The 20,174-nt window shown below is 38.0% G+C and overlaps 1 protein-coding gene across 6 annotated transcripts in view; it reads left to right on the top strand.

Annotated features, from left to right (window-relative positions):
- The window catches only part of Nalcn (sodium leak channel, non-selective), a 313,063-nt gene that overhangs the window by 94,353 nt on the left and 198,536 nt on the right, over window positions 1-20,174 (top strand). For all 6 annotated transcript variants that reach the window (XM_078016298.1, XM_078016302.1, XM_078016300.1 and 3 more), the window contains exons 8-9: window positions 14,879-15,021; window positions 15,148-15,252. In XM_078016298.1, coding sequence (XP_077872424.1) covers window positions 14,879-15,021; window positions 15,148-15,252 — 248 coding nt within the window. The remainder of the gene's footprint in view (window positions 1-14,878; window positions 15,022-15,147; window positions 15,253-20,174) is intronic.

Below are 20,174 nucleotides of genomic sequence, written 5' to 3'. Positions count from 1 at the left end.
CAACAGTCTTGCCAACGTGCCTAATGAAAGTGTGGAAAGAGACTTCATGCCAGGCCTAGGGAGGCCAGATCACAGCTGCCCAGAGCTTTCTGGCTTTGACTAAATTTGTGGTGCTATTATGTGATGGTATTTGAACTGGCCTTTCTCCTCCCTTCATCACTGATATGTTATAACTATATTGTCTTTATCAAATGTTGCTGTATAGTTTTGCTGTTAAAATCAAGGAGAAAAACAGGCAAATATTGAGGTAGAAGGAGAAAAAATTTTTAGTGGGAAAACAGCATACAGCATGGTAAAAATTCTGCTGCAGGGACTTGGGCTCAGTGTGGGGAGCATCTTCTTCCATGGTCCAGGCTCTCTTGGTGTGAATGATGGAATTTTCAGCCTCATGCTGCTCCTACAGTGCATAAGCCAAATCTTCACCAAGCAAGCTAGACCATGTGTGAACAGAGAACTACACCTTTACACACAGTAAAATCTCATTTTAATCAAATATGTTCCTTACCCATGCTATTTCTGATCGGTATCATAAATCAAAAAGAAGTTATTTTGACTTCTGGTTTCTACAGAAACTTACCAGTCCTATCCTTACAACAAGGAAAAAAAGCTGAACCCACTCAAAGTCAACAACTGAAAATTCAACAATGCTTCTTAGATCCAAAAGCGAATTAGGGTCACAGAATAAATCACTGCCTCAAAATTTGCAGACAGGTAAATACAGAGAATCACAGCCCACTGGAAAGAAAAGCCACAGGATCCAAAAATGCTTAAACTGCAGTTGACTAATTGCTACTGGCCGAGATTGGACTTGTTTAGGAGTTCACCTCTCCCAGTCTTAGGGGATCCCTACTGCTTCCAGGTGTTTTTACCAGGTTCTCATGGTGAGGTTCAGGAAAAAATTGCCACTTGCTTCCTACATGGGGAGAGAAGTAAAGGTTTTGAAGTAAACCCAGAGTTCTCTGTTCATGTAAAAGTGACTCACTCCAGGAAACCTAGTTCCCCAGAGCCTCACCTGACCTAAGGGAAGTGCACTCAGAAGGCTGTAGCCCCCTGCTGCCTTCCTGTACCATGTAAGTTGGGGTGGGGGTGCTGAGGAAATCTGAAGGTTCCAGTCCAAGTACTCTAGCTGAGTGAAAAATCTGAAATGACAGAATGTCTCTCCTCCCCAGAACACTTCAGCCACATAAACAGGGGCCCAACATAATCCAGATACCTGAAGCACACAGGTTCTATTTAGAAAGCATTTCTAGGAAAACCAAAGACAACAGAGGAGACAGAAACAAGGATGCCAGAGGAAAACGAAGGTCCTAATACTTACAGAGCCAGCAACCTCACACATAACCCAACTCCTACCTAGAAAACCATAAAGCCTCACACAACTGGCCTTCTTACCTCAGTTATTGTTAACCCACAAATAATGTTCAGGCTTCAAAAACAACAACAATTATAAAAGACAAATAAAATCATGTACTAGCCAGATAAGGAGGCAAAGACAGCATCAGACACAGACTTAGATATGACAGAGATTTCATAATTATCTAGGATTCATTTTGAAAGTAAAAATAACTTTCATTAATATGCTAAAGATTATAGTGGAATAAATGGGCATCATGCAAGAACTCATGGTTAATGAAAAGAGAAAGAGACATTTTAGGAAAGAATCAAATGAAGATTCTAGAAATTAAGCACACTGGAATGCAAACAGTGGGTGCCTTGCATGGACCCAGCAATAAAGCTAGATACAGCCAAGGAAAGAGTCATCTAGTCTGAGGTCTCTCAAAACCTCACAAACTGAAATGAAGAGAGAAAAGAAGTAAAAATGAAACAGAATGCCCAGAATGGGTTGGATAATTCAAAATGTGTAATTTGTGTGTAGAGGGGATATCAGCTGGAAAAGTAAAGAGAAAGAAACAGACTAAATATTTAAAGGATAATGGTCACAAGTTTTCCAAATTTAATGGCAAATGCACAAACACAGATCTTAGGAGCTCCAGGAACACTAAGCCAGATAAATACCAAAATCACTATACCTGGGCATATTGCATTCTAATTGCAGAACACCAAAGTCAAGAAGAAAATCTTGAAAGAGGGTAAAAGGAGAGATCACCTTATCTTTGGTAAAGGAAGTGAGAATTATAGTAGACTTATCCTCAGAAGCCACACAGCAAGGGAAGGGCAAAGTAAAATATTTAAAGTGTTGAAAAAAAAAAGAAAAAGAAAACCCTAGGTATTTATATCTGTAGATATTGCCTCTCAAAAGTGAAGAATAAATAGGAACTTTCTCAAAGAACAAATGGAATTTCTTTCCAATATACAATATTTGCAAGAAATATCAAAAAGACATTCTTTGGAGAAGGGAAAATAAACTAGACTTTGCTACACCAGCACCCTGACCTCAAGCTTCCAGCCTCTATAACTCTTGAGAAATCAATGTCTTTGCACGTAAGCTACCTAATATGGTATTGTGCTAAAGCAATCCAAATTGACATGCATGATCTTTGAAATGGTACAGTGCTATAGAAAATGGGCTTAGATTAGCTGTGAACTCTAGGTAAACTACTAAAAAACTTTTTAAAGAATGTTTTATTTCATATGTGGGAGCTAAACCAAAATAAGGGGAAAGAGTGGGGGTGAATCCCACAAAAACAAAGGAGAGATCAGCAAAGTAGAAGAAGGGAGTTGAGGGGGAGGCAGGAAGGATGAGAAAAGAGAAAAGTGTAATGAAATTAACCAAATATGCTATGTTCATATATGAATATTCCACAGTGGGCTTCACCTTTATGTGTATCTATAACACACTAATTTAAATATATATGGGTGTGTACACACACACACACACACACAGAAGATTAATAGAGCAGCAAAAGAGAAAAGGGAGGTGGGGAGGGAGGGGGGTATTGAGGACTGAAGTGTAGCAAATTGTACATGTATGATTATATCAATGTGAACCCCAATAATTTGTAAAATGATGTGCACTAATAAAAATATGTATAATTAATATACTAAGAGGAGGTAAAATATAATCTAATCGTATGACATAATAAAAATTAGAAGTGGCAGAAAGTGAAGAAAGCAAGTGCAACAAAAAGCAAGCAATTGTAAACATGCTGTGTTCTACTCCATCTGTATCAATGACCACTTTAAATGTGAATGGCATAAACACACCAGTTAAAAGGCAGAGTCTAAGAGAATGGATAAAAAGACAATATCCCACCATGTGGTGTCTTCAAGAATACCAATTAACTATAAAGACATTTTTCTTTTTTTTTAGTAAAGTGATGGAGAAAAGCTAACAACATTGAAAGGAAATCTGGAGTACCTTTATTAATTTCAAGTAAGGCTGACTTCAGAACAAGAAAAACCATCAAGGAGAAAGACTGGCATGTAAACACACAGGAGACTTTTCTCCAAGAAGTTATGCAACCTTGATGAGTATGCAGCTAACAGCAGCATCAGAGATCCTGGTGCTCCCAGCTTCCGGTGCATACTCAGTGCCTTCCCAACCAGACCCCCAGCAGGTTGTTTTGTGGATACTGGAAAGCTGATTCTAAAGTTTCTAGAGAAAGGCAAAAAATCCTGAATGATCACAATTCTGAATAAAAAAAAAATTAGAGAACTGAAATGACCCAAATTCAAGGCTATAAAATAAAACTATAGTAACAATTTTTCTATAAATCTAAAATTGCTCAAAAAATAATTTACTAATTTTTTTAAAAAAAGTTAATTTGTTACAGTTCTCTCACATTCTGGTCTATTTTGAATCCCAAAATAGTTCTGATTTACACTGGAAATTCTGGACAAGTGGAAATACACAGAATTTAGTTCCCTATAGAGCACAACTTTTAACATCCATGAAACAGTCTTCAACCTTAGTGTAATATTAACAAAACAAAACAAAAACTAAGATTGAATCTGTGACTTATCCAAAAAATGAATATAAACCACTTGAAAAATCTTGTTTTAAAATATGTTTCTAGGCTTTAGAAGTAATGAAAGAAAGTGGATAGTAAATACAGGAAAATGATGTGAATATTTTTGTACACTCACACGGACACAAATATATTGGAGAAAATTTCCCCATATATAAAGTTCAAAATTTCAGCAACTAATTAATATATTCTACTCATTTGTAATCATTAAACTGTAGTGTTAGTATTAATGATATTAAAATGTATCCTTGTTTCTAGGTTTATATTAACACAAACAATTTCTAAATTAAAAATTCAACCTTCTATTGTACTAATGGAAATTTCATATTAATTATAATGCAATAGAACTTTTAAAATTAAATTTATGTTCTTATCTCATATTTATTGAAAATCACGTTTGACTAACAACACTTTGGTATCTTCGACCACTTACGTCTGGTTGAATTTTAAAATCTTTCTATTAATAAATGTCAATTATTTACTTCCAGGCTTGGTTGATAGCTAATTCACTAGTTATGTCAGCCTTGCTAAAACTAAACAATAAATTCTTGCCATTATAGCTATTATGAAGTAGACTGACCTGGTCAACTTTATAGTTAACTTTTTGAGGTTTTTTTCCCCCCTATGGCGTGGGCATAATTAAACAGATCTATGAACTATTTGAATCCTAAGATAGGAGAAAGAGACAATATGAATACCTTTTTGGATATCTGATTCTAATTTTTGGATTATGATAAAATTATTGTAACTATTAACTTCCTAACAATTATGCTAAATTCTGAGATTTTTGCCTTGATTTCCTTTGATTATAGGTCTAATAAGTCTTTAAAAATGGGTGACAAAGCTAAAACACTGTAAAGGAAACATATTGCTGGCATGATATATTCTGCTTGCTTTTAAGAAAACTTAAAAGCTTCTGATTGACAGTCAGTGCTTTACAGGGGATCATTGCCCTTGGGACATCCATGGGACACTGAGGCCATGGGTGATGTGTGGGCTGATCCAGTGGCATAAGGACAGTTGATTTGAACGTTTGGAAATGCAGCTGACAGCCAGTTGTGGTAAAGTGTAGATTTTCATCAGTCATCTCATGGAAAATAAATTTCTGCAAAGCTCTTTTGATCTGAAATTGCTACTCATCAAAGGCAGTGGGGTAAGAAGGCAGAGAGTATCTGGCATGACTTCTTTGCTACCTTTACTCACCTGGAAATTGTCCAGCACCAGAGGCAGGAAATATTTCTGTTGGCATGTGTGCCCAGCGTCCTTGGAAAGGCTCTAACTTAATACCTAAGCTTCCCTGCCAATGTCAGCATCCAGCCTGGCCAGCACTTCTGTTCCATTTGTGAATACTACAGTTAAAGACTTCACCTCTGCTTTTCTAGAATTATTTTCTAGTCACATCTTGGAAGTTTAGAATTTTTCTAAGCTTGAAGAAATGCATTTTAACTAAGAATCTTTTTTACTTATAAAAAAAGTTTGATTTAGAAAATATAAGGTAAACATGTATTTTATTGCACAATGATAGTTTTAAGGTGATTTAGCAATTTCACCAATGGGGCAAAGTTGTGCACAAAGAATACTTGCCTATTAAAAAAAAAGTCTCAACTAAAAGGTAGTTCAGAAACATAAGGTTTATAAAACATATTTTAAAGTGTTTAGAAGAAAATAAGTTATTTTGTGTTTGTTCTATGCTCTGAAATGGCAATTAAAAATGTTTTCTTGTTTTGCTTCATCTTGCTTTATCATTTTGATGGCCAGGGACAGGTCTCAGGCTGACTGGGTACAGTTCGTCAGTTGAACATGTGGCCAAGTTGTGGTAAAGATGCTTATAGTGAAAAGTTGCCTCAGTCTATCATCAGGTTACATTACAGGAAAAACACTTAGGAATTATTTTGGGAATATATTCTAGTTAAATTGAACATGATTTAAATAAATAGAAAATGTTGCTCATAGATTTTATGTATTAGAATAAATTATTCATTAGGATAATGAGAAATATGATGTCATCCCAGGTAATTTAATTCCAGTTGGTATACCCTGCAGCCAATCTCTACATTGTAGGGTGGCCTTTCCTGCTAATGCTGGTCTGTTGATATTCTCATTTTATGAAGTGGAAACATTTGGCCTTCATGATAAAGGTTTATTATGCTGAATCCAGATGCCTACTTGAAAATTGTCTCATGACCAATAGGTTGACTTTAGGATAGCTACTGCAGGATAAAATTTACTATTGCCACAGATCCAACTATAGAGGTTTATGATACAAGTTCATATAAAGAAGTAAATGTTGAAGGGACACTTTGGTGGGAGAAAAATGGAACAGAAAATGAATTCCCCCCATGAGGCTGAAATCTATACAAGAGACATCAGAAAGTAACCAGAGATGACCCCAAACTTCAAGTCATAACTGAATTAAGGCAGTGGCCAAATCTGCTTGTTGCTGCTTAAACTGAACTTCTACCTACATGTTCCCAAGCTCTTTAGCATATTTGTACTCAACAGTGTTTCATGGTCCAGACAGAACTAGATCCTGTGAACAGGGTTCAGAATTAGTCTGTTTTCTCCATGTCCATAAATATATCAAATGTCTCATTTGATTCAGAACTTAAGCCTGGAAAACTTGCAAAAATAGTAAGTTAGAGTTTTTCTTGAAATAACTCAGAATGTGGTAGTATAATTGTGTTGAAATAAGTTTTGTGTCACTTATTCAAAACATGAACATTTTCTTTTTAAAATTTAATAAATGTATTTTTTTCCAGTGCTGAGGATCAGACCCAAGGCCTCACATGATAGGCAAGTGCTCTCCCACTGAGCTGCACCCTGGCTCCCCTCATTAATACACTTCTAATGGTTTGTTCTGCAAATGAAAACTTCTCTCTCCTAGGATACATGCAGGTGAACAGGAATCTTTTTAAATTGCAGAAGTTTAAAGAAGATAAGTTTTTTCTTCTAAGATAGTTGTTGAGATAACACACTAATAAATAGTAGCATAATGGTACATTTTCAGTTGTCACAGTGTGGGGGCTGGGCGAGCTGTTGGAATCTTGTCCTGGATAGAGGTCAAGGATGCTGCCACCTACATATACTGCAGTGCACGGGACACATCTGCATGATAAGGATCATCTATCCCCAAATGTCACTAATGCTAGAGTTGCAGAGCCCTGCATTAGAGCATCCACTGGATAAGTCAGATATACTCCTTGAATGAGCAGATTTGTTTGCTATCAACACTTTGGCATTTAAACAATCTGACACTAATTTTTTTTTTTAAAAGAGAGAGTGGGGGAGAGAGAGAGAGAGAGAGAGAGAGAGAGAGAGAGAGAATTTTTTAATACTTATTTTTTTTTAATTCTTGGTGGAAACAACATCTTTGTTTGTATGTGGTGCTGAGGATCGAACCCGGGCCGCACGCATGCCACATGCTACTGCTTGAGCCACATCCCCAGCCCCTCTGACACTAAATTTAAACGGACACTACAACTTACCTTTTGGTGGCCTCAGTGAATTCTCCTTTAAAATATTTAGTGCTGGGGGTTTGCTTTGTTTTGTTTTTGTTTTTGTTTTTGTTTTCTCTATTGGTTCTGCTGTTCAATAAAAAAGATTGCATTATGAATTGGTTCTAGAGTTTAAAAATAGACTTTACTAGAATAATACAGATTGTATACATGCAAACCTATGAAAACAAATGAAAGCCAAATACACCACTGCCCTACCCCCATATTAATAGATGGCATTTTTTATTATATAATTTTTATACTTTTATCTTTTATTTATTTACTTTTATATGGTGCTGAGGATTGACCCAGGGCCTGGAAAGTATGAGGTGAGAGCTCTACCACTGAGCAACATCCCCAGCCCCTAGACTGCATTTTTAATAATAGTGTTGGACAAATGTCAAGGCCATCACACAGGTTCTTTTATTTGACCAGGACTGGATACTTAGTGATCACTATTGCAATTGAGGAAACATGCAGTCCTTGAGTTTAGGATTGGGGTTGTGTGTACCATAGTTAAGCCACCGGTTAAGAGTTTTGGCATCCACTCAACTCCCAGTTGAGTGGGATGCCCAAACTGAAATTTGAAAGATGCAAAGTCAATCAGCTTGTTTCTGAAAAGGGTCAGACCTGGCCAGAGTCAATTGGAGGAACAGAAAGAACAACTTAGAAAAGGCTGAGGGAAGCCAAAACTCTCGAGTGACAAGAAGATTGTCATTTTGCCCTCACCAGGTGACATTCTGTTCCCAGGTGGAACATAATGTAGAAAATGAAGCCAGACAACCAGGTCAGTTTCACAAGTGTGCATCAGGTTGGTAGGGTTAACAACCAGATAAGAAAAGATGTATCCAGAGTGAGATGACCCTAATGGAGGGAAGATGACCACTCGAAGGTGCTACAGGGGCTGATTCTGCGGATCTGCAACTTGTGGTACTTCACAAGGCTGGGAGCAGGTTCCTAAAGGGACTGAGGCCTGGCCAGCGGGCTCTGGAGGGGGCCTGTGCCTGAGAGGTGACTGGTTGCTTCAGGGGCGTGTGTGTTCCATATTGCTAGGAGGTTAAGATTCATTGAGGGGTCAGAAGGCATGGTCCTCACATGAGCCTCTGGTCCTGTTAGGAACTTGGAGTGTGGGGGTGAAGGTTTTTTCAGATTAAGGCCTTGTATGCTTATTCATACTTATTCAATTATCTCAAACCTATATTATTATCCCCAAGCACCAAAATTCCTTCACAATAGATGAGTTTTACCATGGTATTACTTTGTTTTCTATTGATATCACAAAATACCTAAAGCAGAGTACTTAAAAAGATGAAGTTTATTTAATTTAATATTTTGGAGGCTCAAAGTCCAAGATGGGGCATCTTCATCTTGTCAGCCTCCTGTGATGTTGCCCTTGGCCACATCACAACATGCTGGGTGGCATTATGGAGGCAGCAGTGCAAAAGGGAAAGGTCACGTGGGGACCCCAGAAGCGAGAGCAACAGAGGTCAGCTCACTCTTTCTATAGCCACCCACACTCTTAGGAACTCAGAGTGGTTCCACAAGAGCTGTATTAATCCCTCCTGGGCCCCTGGCCTCATGACCTGCAGGAGCCTCAGCTCTTAAAGGTCTCACCACTTCTTAACTTGGCCATATTATCCCCTTAAGGGATAAACTACATGCAATCCAGTGACCACTATTAGAACAGAAGCAGTTACTTTATATTTGGAGAGGGTTTAGTGGGGACTACAGGTTTGTAGGTTGTTTTTTTTTTTTTAAATCAGTTATCACCACAATTTTCTGCCCCTGTCACTTTAGGTTAGAAAGACTTAAGTGTGATTATATAAAACTATGACTAGAAGAAACAAATGGGAATATTACCATGCTCACATTTTTCATGGGGAAAAGAGAGTCCTCAGAAGACAATGAAGCAACAAATATAATCTTAACACTGAAAATCCAAATAACCCCAATCAATAAATGGGCAAAGGAACCAAATAGACACTTTTCAAAGGAAGAAATAGAAATGGTCAACAGAAATGAAAAAAAAAAAACCTCAATATCTCTAGAAATTAAAGAAATGCAAATTAAAATTACACTGAGATCTCACATCATTCCAGAATGGCAATTTTGAAGAATACAAGTAATAATAAATGTTGGCGAGGATTTGGGGAGGAGGGTACACTCATACATTACTGAAGGGACTGAAAATTGGTGCAACTACTCTGGAAAATAGTTTGAAGATTTCTCAAAAAATTAGGAATGGAACCACCATTTGACCCAGCTAATCAACTCTTTGGTATATATCCAAAACATTTAGAATCAGCATACCACAGTGCCACAGCCATATCAATATTCATAGCAGCACAGTTCACAATAGCCAAGCTAAGGAGCCCACATAGATGTCCTTCAACAGATGAATGGATAAAGAAAAAGTTTATATATATATGTATACACACACATACATATATATATATACATATAGAGAGAGAGATGTAGAGATATAGATATAGATATAGATATAGATATAGATATAGATATAGATATAGATAGGCAGTGGAGAATGAGGCAACCCTAAAGAAGAATGACTTTATGGTTTTTGCCAGTAAATGAATGGACTGGAAACTATTGTGTTAAGTAAATAAGCTCAAAATATCAAAAGTCAAATGTTTTCTCTGATACACAAGCTAATCTAAAATAAAGATGGGGGGTGATAAAAAATAAAAGATCAATGGAGTAGACAAAAGGGAATGAAGGGAAGACAGGAGGGATGGGATAGGAAAGACAGTAGAATAGTCTGACCTCCCTTTCCTGTGTACAAACATGAATAAACCATAGTGGATCTCACCATCATGTATTTAACAAAAATACCATAAGTAAATGGCAGAAAGATCAGTAGAGGAGAGTGAAAGGAACAGGGGGAGGGAGGAGGGGACGTGCTGGGGACTGAACTAAAACAAATTATATTCCATGCTTTTACAATTTTGTCAAAATGAATCCTATTGTTGTGTATAACTAAAAAGAACCATTTAACAAAAAGAGTTCATGAACTATTTTCTCATTGTCCCTCTGTATGTAAGTTGTTTTGATCCTCCACATTCTATTGATAATTTTTCTTTAGTTTCTAAGGTTACTGTGATGCCACAGAGTATACTTTTCTTTGTATTAGTTCTGCTTGGAGTTCACTGAAATTCTATATCTCCAATGGATATATATTTAACTGTTTTCAAAAAGAAATCAAAACAGATGTGAATGTAACTTCATCCAAGCTAAAACATATCCTCTACTCTTTTTCAGTGTAGCAAGTCCTAAGGTTAGTATTTATCTTCTACATGTCGATGACTGTTCTTCAGTAATGAACTGAGGGCACCAACGGAAGAGATCAGAGAGAATGAATGAAATTCAGAGAAATGATGAGCTGTTGCAATTGTGATTTTAATTCTTTTTTTTAAAAAAATTCTCCCCTTCACTCTTTTTAAATTTTTTTTTTAGTTATAGGTGGCACAATATCTATATTTTATTATTATTTTATTTTTATGTGGTGATGGGGATCAAATCCAGTGCCTCATGCATGCTAGGCAAGCACTCTTCCACTGAGCCACAGCTCCAGCCCCATGATTTTATTTCTTACCTAACTTTAATTTGCACCTGGAGAGTTTAGGGTCTAGAAAAAGGGTGCTATTCCAAGATGCCTCTGAGTATTTTTGGAATAGGCCTCATTGTTCTCTAATAAGGAAAGGCGTTATACTGCTGGGTGCTATTGTAGAAGCATTCTTCATTTGACAAAATGTGGACTCCTGTCTAGAAATTTTAGATCCATAATTAAAATAGACCAATAACATTCTGGAGTATACTTAGAAAATATATTTTCTATGTATTGATGTGTTTTCTAGACATTTACAATATTGGTCCAACAACAGAGGAAGAAAGAGTTTCCTGTTGTAGCACAGAATTTAAGGTTGACAGTGCATGTGTACCTGTATATAAGAGATTTTTAGAAATTGGGAAAAATCACTTAATTATAAAATAGTTTCATTTGCTGCCAAATTAGCTATGTAATACTCACGTTGTGGAAAAATTGATTTTTTTTAGAACACAAATGAAATGTTTGTGCTTAAGGCTATGTGTTCATTGTTTAATTTATTGAAGTTCTTGAGTATTTCTTAATGCCTAGAATGAAAGTGAGAGATACAAGCCTAATTTTGGAGTGCTCATTCTACGGAGGTGACAATTCTGTGCAATGCATGACTTGACAAGGGGAGCACAGAGTCTCTAGAAGTGCTGAGGACTGTCACCGTATGTGGCCTGACAGCAAAGGACTTCAGCCCCTTGAACAGCGGAGGAGGTGTCTGCTGAGAGGGAGGCAGGGAAGCAGCGTGGAGCAGGCAGAGGGCAGGATGTGCCCGGCACAGTCAACAGCTAGCTTCTTTCTCAGGGTTGGCCCCTTGCCACAGAAAATGAGAGGATAATGCATCTGATTTTTGTTCATTTAAACACTGGTCAACCACTGGAAAATCCTTTCAGAAGTGATTTTCTTTTTCTATGTTTTGCAAAGCCAGGAGCAGAAAACTGATATGGACAGTCCCTCTGGCTCAGTTTGCTCTGTCCATCCTCAAGGCCTGCTTGTTACCTGGTGCAGTTCATGAGGCCAGGAAATGTTTCCTTCAGAAGTCACCATTTTCTGGCACAGTGTCCTGGCCATATTCCCACAAATGCCGTGTCAACACACTCTGCTCATCCCACTACACCGTGGATTTCTACTTCTCCTCCAACCCCCTTTTTTTCTTTTTTGTCCAAAAATGGACAATGGAGTTAAATCTTGACAATCACACATTGCACATACTGTTTTTTCCATAATTTCAAATAACATCCTCCCTGTAGGTGTAATAAGGAGAAATCTGGGGAGGGAAGAGGAGAATAACTTCCAATGCTGTTCTCAGGTTTACACTTATATTAACAATTCCTATAATTCACCAGAAAATGGTCAATTGGCAAAGCTATTAAACTTTAATGGTGGTTCATAATGGATTTCAGCGGCTACTTTTCTGTTTTCATTCAAGAACTCGAAGGAAATAAGGGACAGCAATTATTTGTTTTATGTTAAAATGGTCCTTTATATTCAGCCCACAGAAGCAAGGGGTGCTCACTATTGGTACACATGATCATTCATGGAAACAGTTTCTTTTGTTTGCTGTTGGCATCTTCTTTCTTGTCTGTGCTTCTCTCCCAAACTTTACAAAGTCATTTTTCTTTCAAGAGTGTATTGATGTGCTCTAAACTTGGCCATATTCATTCATTCAGATTAATAACCAGAGAAAATGATCTCTTCTTAAAGGTGCAGTCTCAAGCAAGATAAAGTACAAAGAGCATGATTAAAAAAAAAATGTTTAAATAGGTAACCAGATGAGTGGGTTCAGTTACGGGTCCTACCACTTTCTAGCCTGTGCACCTTCATGAACCAGGGACTTTCACTCTGCATTTCTGTAGAACGTGATGGGTAATATGTGCCCTCATCTGCACCTGCCTCCTACCTGATGAGACAGAGATTTTTCTCAGGATACAAGTGTAAGCTGTCAAATGCCAGTTGTTAGGGCAGTGATTCACCAATATTCAAAATGGGATTCTTGAAGTGAGAGTCGATAGATCTCATGTTCTCACTTAGGTGTGGAAGCTGAGAGGTTGGTCTCATAGGAGTAGAAAGCAGAACAGTGTTTACCAAGCCTGGGAAGACGTGGAGGAAGGTGCACAGAGAGAGGACAGGGTGCTTCGGCTGTAGCACAGTAGGATGTGTACAGTTGACAACAATATACTTTGTATATTTCAAAGTAACTAATAGAGAGGATTTTGAATATTTCACAAAATAACACAAAAACTAATAACTCTGTGGTGATGGATGTTTCTGTTGCCCTGATCTGAATCTTACACATTGCTTGAATATATTGAAATGTCACACTGTACCCCATACATATGTATAATTACTGTGTGTCAATTAAAAATAAAAATATGTAAAGAACACAAAGGAAAAACAGAGAGGCAGTTGCTATAGGATGTTCTGTAAAGAGCATCTTAACACACATTAATACATATTAGTCACCAAATAGGGCCCTGCTTTCCTTCTTTTCCTTATCTTTTCTTCCAAGCCTCCTGCTTTCTCACTGTCTGCTTTCATAGCAACTTTGCTGTGCTCCACATGATTGGATTTTCCTCCATGCTCATGCTAATGTGTGCACAGGCTCAGAAACAGGGATGTCCACTGAGCCATAGTAACCCCCTCCTTGGTTTGGACATTTGCTGTAGTGCACATTCTAGTTGTGCATTTCCATGGGATCAGAATGTGCATGGGTAGGCACTGGCTTATCTTCTATAATAATTTAACTCATTTGTATCAGTAGAATTTATCAATGTCATATGCTTGCCAGTTTTATGAATAACATATATTATTAGTCTTATAACCAACCTTAAGTAGGTAATATATTTTACTTACATGGTAAACACAAATTTCCTCTTTTATAATAATAAAAGTAATGATATCTGAAATGCCTTAAGCACTCACCTTATACCAAAACCTTGCACAAATTCAGTAATTTATTCCTCACAGACTAGAAGTTATGTGCACAAAGGATGTGAGGCAGTCTGTATCTTGTTGAGATGTGTAGAACCTTGTTCCAGAAAGACTGGGCTAGTTCTACTTCCCTAGTTATTCATTATCTGTACAACCTTGAACAAGTTCCTTAGTCTTTACAAGCTTTTGTTTGTCTACTTATAAAATATCTCATGGTGTTGTGAGGAAAAAACACTTTTTTTTTCCTAAATGGTGTTTTATGTTCTCTTAAACAATATCCAAAAATCTATCTATGCATTTTAAAATTTCTTTGCATTATCAGGAATATTTTCAGTGAGACAGTTGTCCCCTGAAGTATGAGACACTTTTGATGATTTACCTTTTGGTATTCAGTAAACATCATGGAATCTGAACACGAGTTCCTTCAGAGTACTATCAGCATCCTGAGATACTTTAGTCTCCCATGACAAAGTGATTTCAAATGCAACCCAATTCTCAGATTTATTTCATTTTGGTTAAAACTTTGGTGGGTGATTTTCAACACACTGAAAGTGCTAAACTCAAGTGGAAGGAAGGCTTCAATGCTGCACATTTTTTGTTGTTGTTCTTATCTATACTTGGTTGGAATATTTGTTTCCTTTTCCCCTTTATTAGATGCATTTAATAGCTAGAGACATAATACAAAATTATTTTTCTCACTGAAGACATCGGAATTCCTCTGGCTTGATGTCAGAAACAACTTTAGCAGAATTCTAAGCAAGGGAACGATGAAATGTCACATGCAGTTTTAATCTGTGTGGAAAAGCTTCTGTCACTGAGAAATGAGCATGGATAAATATTGATTGTTTCTCTGAAAACGTTTTTCTATTTCAAAAGTCAGTGGTACCTCGATGTGCTCTTCTGTCTCCTGACAGGCACCAGCATCTTCACGGTCTACGAGGCTGCCTCTCAGGAGGGCTGGGTGTTCCTCATGTACAGAGCCATCGACAGCTTCCCCCGCTGGCGTTCCTACTTCTATTTTATCACCCTGATTTTCTTCCTTGCCTGGCTTGTTAAGGTACTGGAACAAATCGTACTAATAAAGTCCCCGCGTTGGGCAGGTTCTGTAAGCCTTCTGCGTTTGGTGGGCAGCTGCCCCCTCATTCCCAGTGTTGGGTAAACATGGCTTGTCATTTTCTTGCAGAATGTCTTTATCGCCGTCATCATTGAAACATTTGCAGAAATCAGAGTTCAGTTTCAGCAAATGTGGGGATCCAGAAGCAGCACGACCTCCACAGCCACCACACAGGTATGGGATCAGCACGAGGATGTCACTACCCACTGAGACAGGGGCAGAGCCCGTCCTCATCAGTGGAACAAGAGCAAGGTGTGATGGGCTTGAACAATCAGGCACAGTTAGGAAGCTGTTCGAAAACACAGGTGCAGGGCCCAAACCCAACAATCGAGTCTGACTTTCTCAGGGATGTTATGATGATGCTTATATATTTTTAGTAGCTCCTTGGGTGATTTAGATACAAAACCCAGATTGCCAACCACATTTATTTTGGCACTTTGATTTGGTTCTGACATCACAAGTCTTCATAGGGCTTGTAGATCCAATATAGCAACTATGGAATTTCCTATTTTTATTCATGTAATTGCAAGCCTAGATAATGGCCCTTATGTACAGGATTAGAAGTTTGGGAGTGGAAAATATATTTCATTCAAAACAAACCAAATCATAGTGCAATAGAGAATGGAAAAGATCCCTCACCACCAGGGCATGCCTGTGATTTTTGTGGAGTCACTATATATTTGGAAGGATTTACATAAGCACCCTGAGGAGTTGGAGATGGCCTACCATTTCCAATTAATGCAGCAGAACAGTTAATTACATAAGAGGGCAATTCAGCAAAATTTTTGTCATTATTTGTGTTTTCATTTTGTGTGCTTGTTTTGGTGGTGGTTAGAAAGAGGAAGGGCAGGTTTATGTCTTATGAATCTTCATAGCACAGAGAGAAAATAAAAGTTCCAGAATCAAGAATAAAATGATATAATCCCTTTTAAGTATTATTTTAATGTTAAAGTTTTTAAAAATTATTATAATTCTACTCACTTTTACTAACCTATTAAGACAAAGTATATGAAAGATTCAAGGTACAAATTTTACTCGGAAAACTTTCAGATCAAACTCATAGTTAGAATTATGTGTTTAGATGCTATTCAACATATAAACACGTAGGAAAAACCTTATGATGCTATAGCATCTTTACGATGCTGTAGAGTCTAGATTGTTCTGAGCATTCGTCACAGACAACGACAGTGGCGATGCTATTCAATTTCAGCAAAAACAAAAGGCAAAACTGCAAATTTCCTTGAAAAATTTTTTTCAAATACTGTCTGGGTTTTCCACAAAGGAAAGCCTTCAAGGAATCAACCACATCCATCTCTCCTCTCTTTGCAAACTGTGAGGTGTAATAAAGTTCCAAGACCTCTCTGAGGTGATAACCTCTCCAAAGGCATGCCTCCTGTCCCAGGCATTGACACCTAATGGCACATGGCACTGTGAACTCAGCACTTGAGGTACATGCAGAGCCCCTGGAGTATGGCCTAAAATGTCTTTTCTCCATATTAGGTTGATCAGGTAACTCTGATGGGTAAAATCACAGCTGGAATAGTAATGTTTAGAGGTGCCTCCAAATCAGCCCATGGTATAGTAGAAAATGAAATGTGAAGACTTTGAACAAAGTTGTACAGAATTATTTTGATGCAAATTGTACTTAATCAGGAGGCATAAGTCTGTAATTCGGAGGAAATTCGACTAGAGGTAATCACACAGAGAACTGTGAAAAACCTTCATTAAGAAAAGCGCTGTGACTGAGGACCAGGTTGCTAAGCGACTAAACTCCTGCCAGCATCCTCTGGTGGAAGACCACTTGGGCAGCCTAGCAACAACCTCAGGCCCCGCCCACCCTCAATCCCCTTTGCCAGAGGCCCCAGGTGCTTTTCTGTGTATGGAGGAGAGGCAGCATTTTCTGTGATTCTCTTATATTTGTAAAATCTGGCCAAACACTGTTGAGGAGTACGTTGAAAGTGGTTTAAAACACTAAATCACACATTTCTGATTCTAACAGGATAGTCTAAGGAAATAAAATAAAAGATGGCATTGTAAAGCATGCCACTTTTCAGACTTGAAATCCATTCTTGCCTTTCCCTAGTATGTGAGAATTTGCAGTAATTCCATATGAAGGTCTAAAGGGTCCTGGGCATGATGGACTTGTTAATGTTTCAAACAATGTAGGCTTCCCATGACAGCCATCCGTGTGTGTAGAAACACACACCACACACACACACACACACAGTCATAGGACAAAACCATGGTGTCCTGACATTTTAGGCAGCTGGCTCTGATATGGACCATTTAGAGGCAAAAGGGAATCAATGAAGAGGATTTTTCTCTAAAATAGCAAAGTAATCTTTCAATTGAATGACTGCCACCAAATACCCTTAAGTCATAGCGTAGACCAACTACAGAAAAGTAATGCTGAAGGACTTATGGAGACAGTAACATAGTAAGTGTCAAGGAAGAAGGAAATGATGTAGAAATGATCAGATAGGTAATCCTGAGTCGGCCTGAATGTGAGGGGGCTTGTGAGTTTCATACCTGGATAGTTCTTAGCCATGGGTGACTGTGGCCATGTGCCCAGTGATGGACAGACTCCGGGGACTCGTGATAGTCCACACAGAGCTACTCCTACCCAGTGTTGAGGTGGAAGAAGTCTTGGGCGTAGCATCTCTTTAATGCAGACCTTTATCCCTCTGACCCACACTGGCTCATGATAAAGAGGAGTCTATCCCAATTGTTCCAGAACAGCAGCAAAAGAGGTGCTAAGCCTTAGTGCCACCCCAGGCTGCTTTTTCTGTTATAGGTAGTGACAGGGACACAAGCAGTCTTCAGGCAGCCAGCACACACCTTACATTTGCAAATGTTAGGTCCAATGGGGATTCTTTTGGGGTTTAGTAAATAAACACTCTGCTTCTGTAAAGAGAGTAATAACTTCTGGGTCTGTTATAATCTCTGAACATTCTCACTGACACAAGTTTTTTAATTGATAATCCCTAATTAAGATAGAAGATGGAAAAGAATAGGGTTGGTACAGAATTAAAGGGCACTTCTAAGTTTTTTTCCTTTGGAATCCCATCAACAGTCTTAGAACATGTCCATAGCAATTTTGCAGTGCAATGCTCAGTAAAAAGGCAGAAAACATAAATGAAAAGATGCATGATCAAACATGGAAAGAATTCTCACCTCCCCAAAAAACACTGTGCATAACCTGATGCTCAAAGATGGTACATTAGAAAAATGTGTTTACTGTAGTACAAGACCATAGGTTTCCACATGAGTGTACATTCTTAAAATATGAGAAAGCAATATACTAAGTGTAGTCAGGGAAGGGCTCTCCTGGCAACCAGGAGTTCTGTCCAGTAAAAGGCCACAGGGATGGACCCCTGCACCATTACAGGAAGTCATGTGGAGATTGGATTTAAGGAGGCTGTTGTAGGATTTATTATTGAATAAAGAAATCAAGCCAGGTATCCCCTGTCATTATTTGTGTAATGGTGACGATTACCTATTTTTAAAAATGATTGATTTTTAAAGAATCCAAGCAGCATAAAATTTCAAAATGCATTGTAGACTTTCTCCACATTGCTCTGCCCACAAGTGGGCGGCATCTTAGGTTTGGGATTTTAATTCAGTTCCTAGCTGTTCCCTGGGCCACTAGGGTTCCTTCTCTCACAATAAGATGAGAGTAATGATGATATTTTGCCTGTAAAAACAATTCCAGAAGCATTCTTACTTTGCCTGAGAAAACAATTCCAGAAGCATTGTTACTTTGTAAACCAAGTGACGCACTATAAAACTCTAGCAGAGGCAAACGGACACCCCTGTGAGAATTGTCCAGGCTGACGTCTTCCTGGTTTCCACATGATTATACGAAAGGGAAAGGGCCATGGAAATCCATATCTGTAATGATTGGTGCCATTCCACCAAGTCACACTGTCGTATTACAAGCACTAATAGATACTGAGGGCAGCTCCAGGCACAGTGTAATGACTTTACAGACCAAGGTATTTAATCTTCACAATAACATTGTAAAGTGCATTCTGCTATTGTTACCACTTTGCAGATTAAAAAGTGACAGGGATTAGAAAGTTAATTAGTTTGCCCAACATTACATAATGGGCAACTGGTAGACCTGGGACTTCAGCCAGGCTACTGAGCTCTCAGAGCCTTCATTTGACTCACTACAAGATCTGACCTCCTTTTAATTTAGCTATTGGAAGCCCTACTGTCAACATGCTGTCTTCATTCTGGCCCCAAGCTAACTTCTAACTGTCGGCTCAGAGGGACATTCTCATGCATAGTCAGTGAGAATGTGCATTGGAACGTCTTTTCTAGGAAACTGTTGGGCAATATGTATCAGAAGCCTTAAGGATGTATATATGATTTGACCAAGACATTCCACTTCTAGGAAATTGTCCTATGAAGAATTTTGGACAAAGTCCAAGATTTGTATTTAAGGTTGTTTATGGAGGCATTTTGGTAAATGAAAAGATTCTGAATGTCTAGCAATAAAGTTGTCGATTATAAATTATGATATTGAAATAAATGCAAACCATTAAAATAATGATTGAAGTTTGTTGACATGAAGGTCTGCTGAAAGCAAATTAATACAAAAGGAAAAGGATTGTGTGTTTGTAGTCATGTGGCATATGGCAAGCCTCCATTCTCAAATTTACCTCATAGATTAAAATGGCTGTTGTAGCTCTAACCTTGACATATATATTCCAGAGAGCAAGAATGAGAAATATAAGAGAAAAAGAAGGTTTCTGCTTAACGCTTATAGGCCAATATGTTGTTAAATGGTTAAGATCAGCTTCCAAAAATAGACAAGAAATAATCTTTTTTTCCCCCTAGAGGCTTAGTGTACCCATGAAAATACTGACATTGGAAAACAGGGATAACAGAGAGGGACAGTTGGTAGCTCTCACCACGTTCCTGCCAAGGACTGGAGTCTCTAAGAATTCCTGGCTTCTGCTAACTAACCAAAGTTCTCTCAAAAATCTTCTGTTGTTACTACATGTTACTTTATAATTGAGGGACTAGAGAGAAATTGAACATGTTTTCATTTTTTTTTTTTTTTACTTTTTATTTCATACAAAGGAATG

Source organism: Ictidomys tridecemlineatus, chromosome 6 (assembly GCF_052094955.1).
Source record: "Ictidomys tridecemlineatus isolate mIctTri1 chromosome 6, mIctTri1.hap1, whole genome shotgun sequence".
Taxonomy (NCBI): domain Eukaryota; kingdom Metazoa; phylum Chordata; class Mammalia; order Rodentia; family Sciuridae; genus Ictidomys; species Ictidomys tridecemlineatus.
Note: the sequence above shows the minus strand (reverse complement) of the source record. Positions and strands in the feature narration are given on the sequence as shown.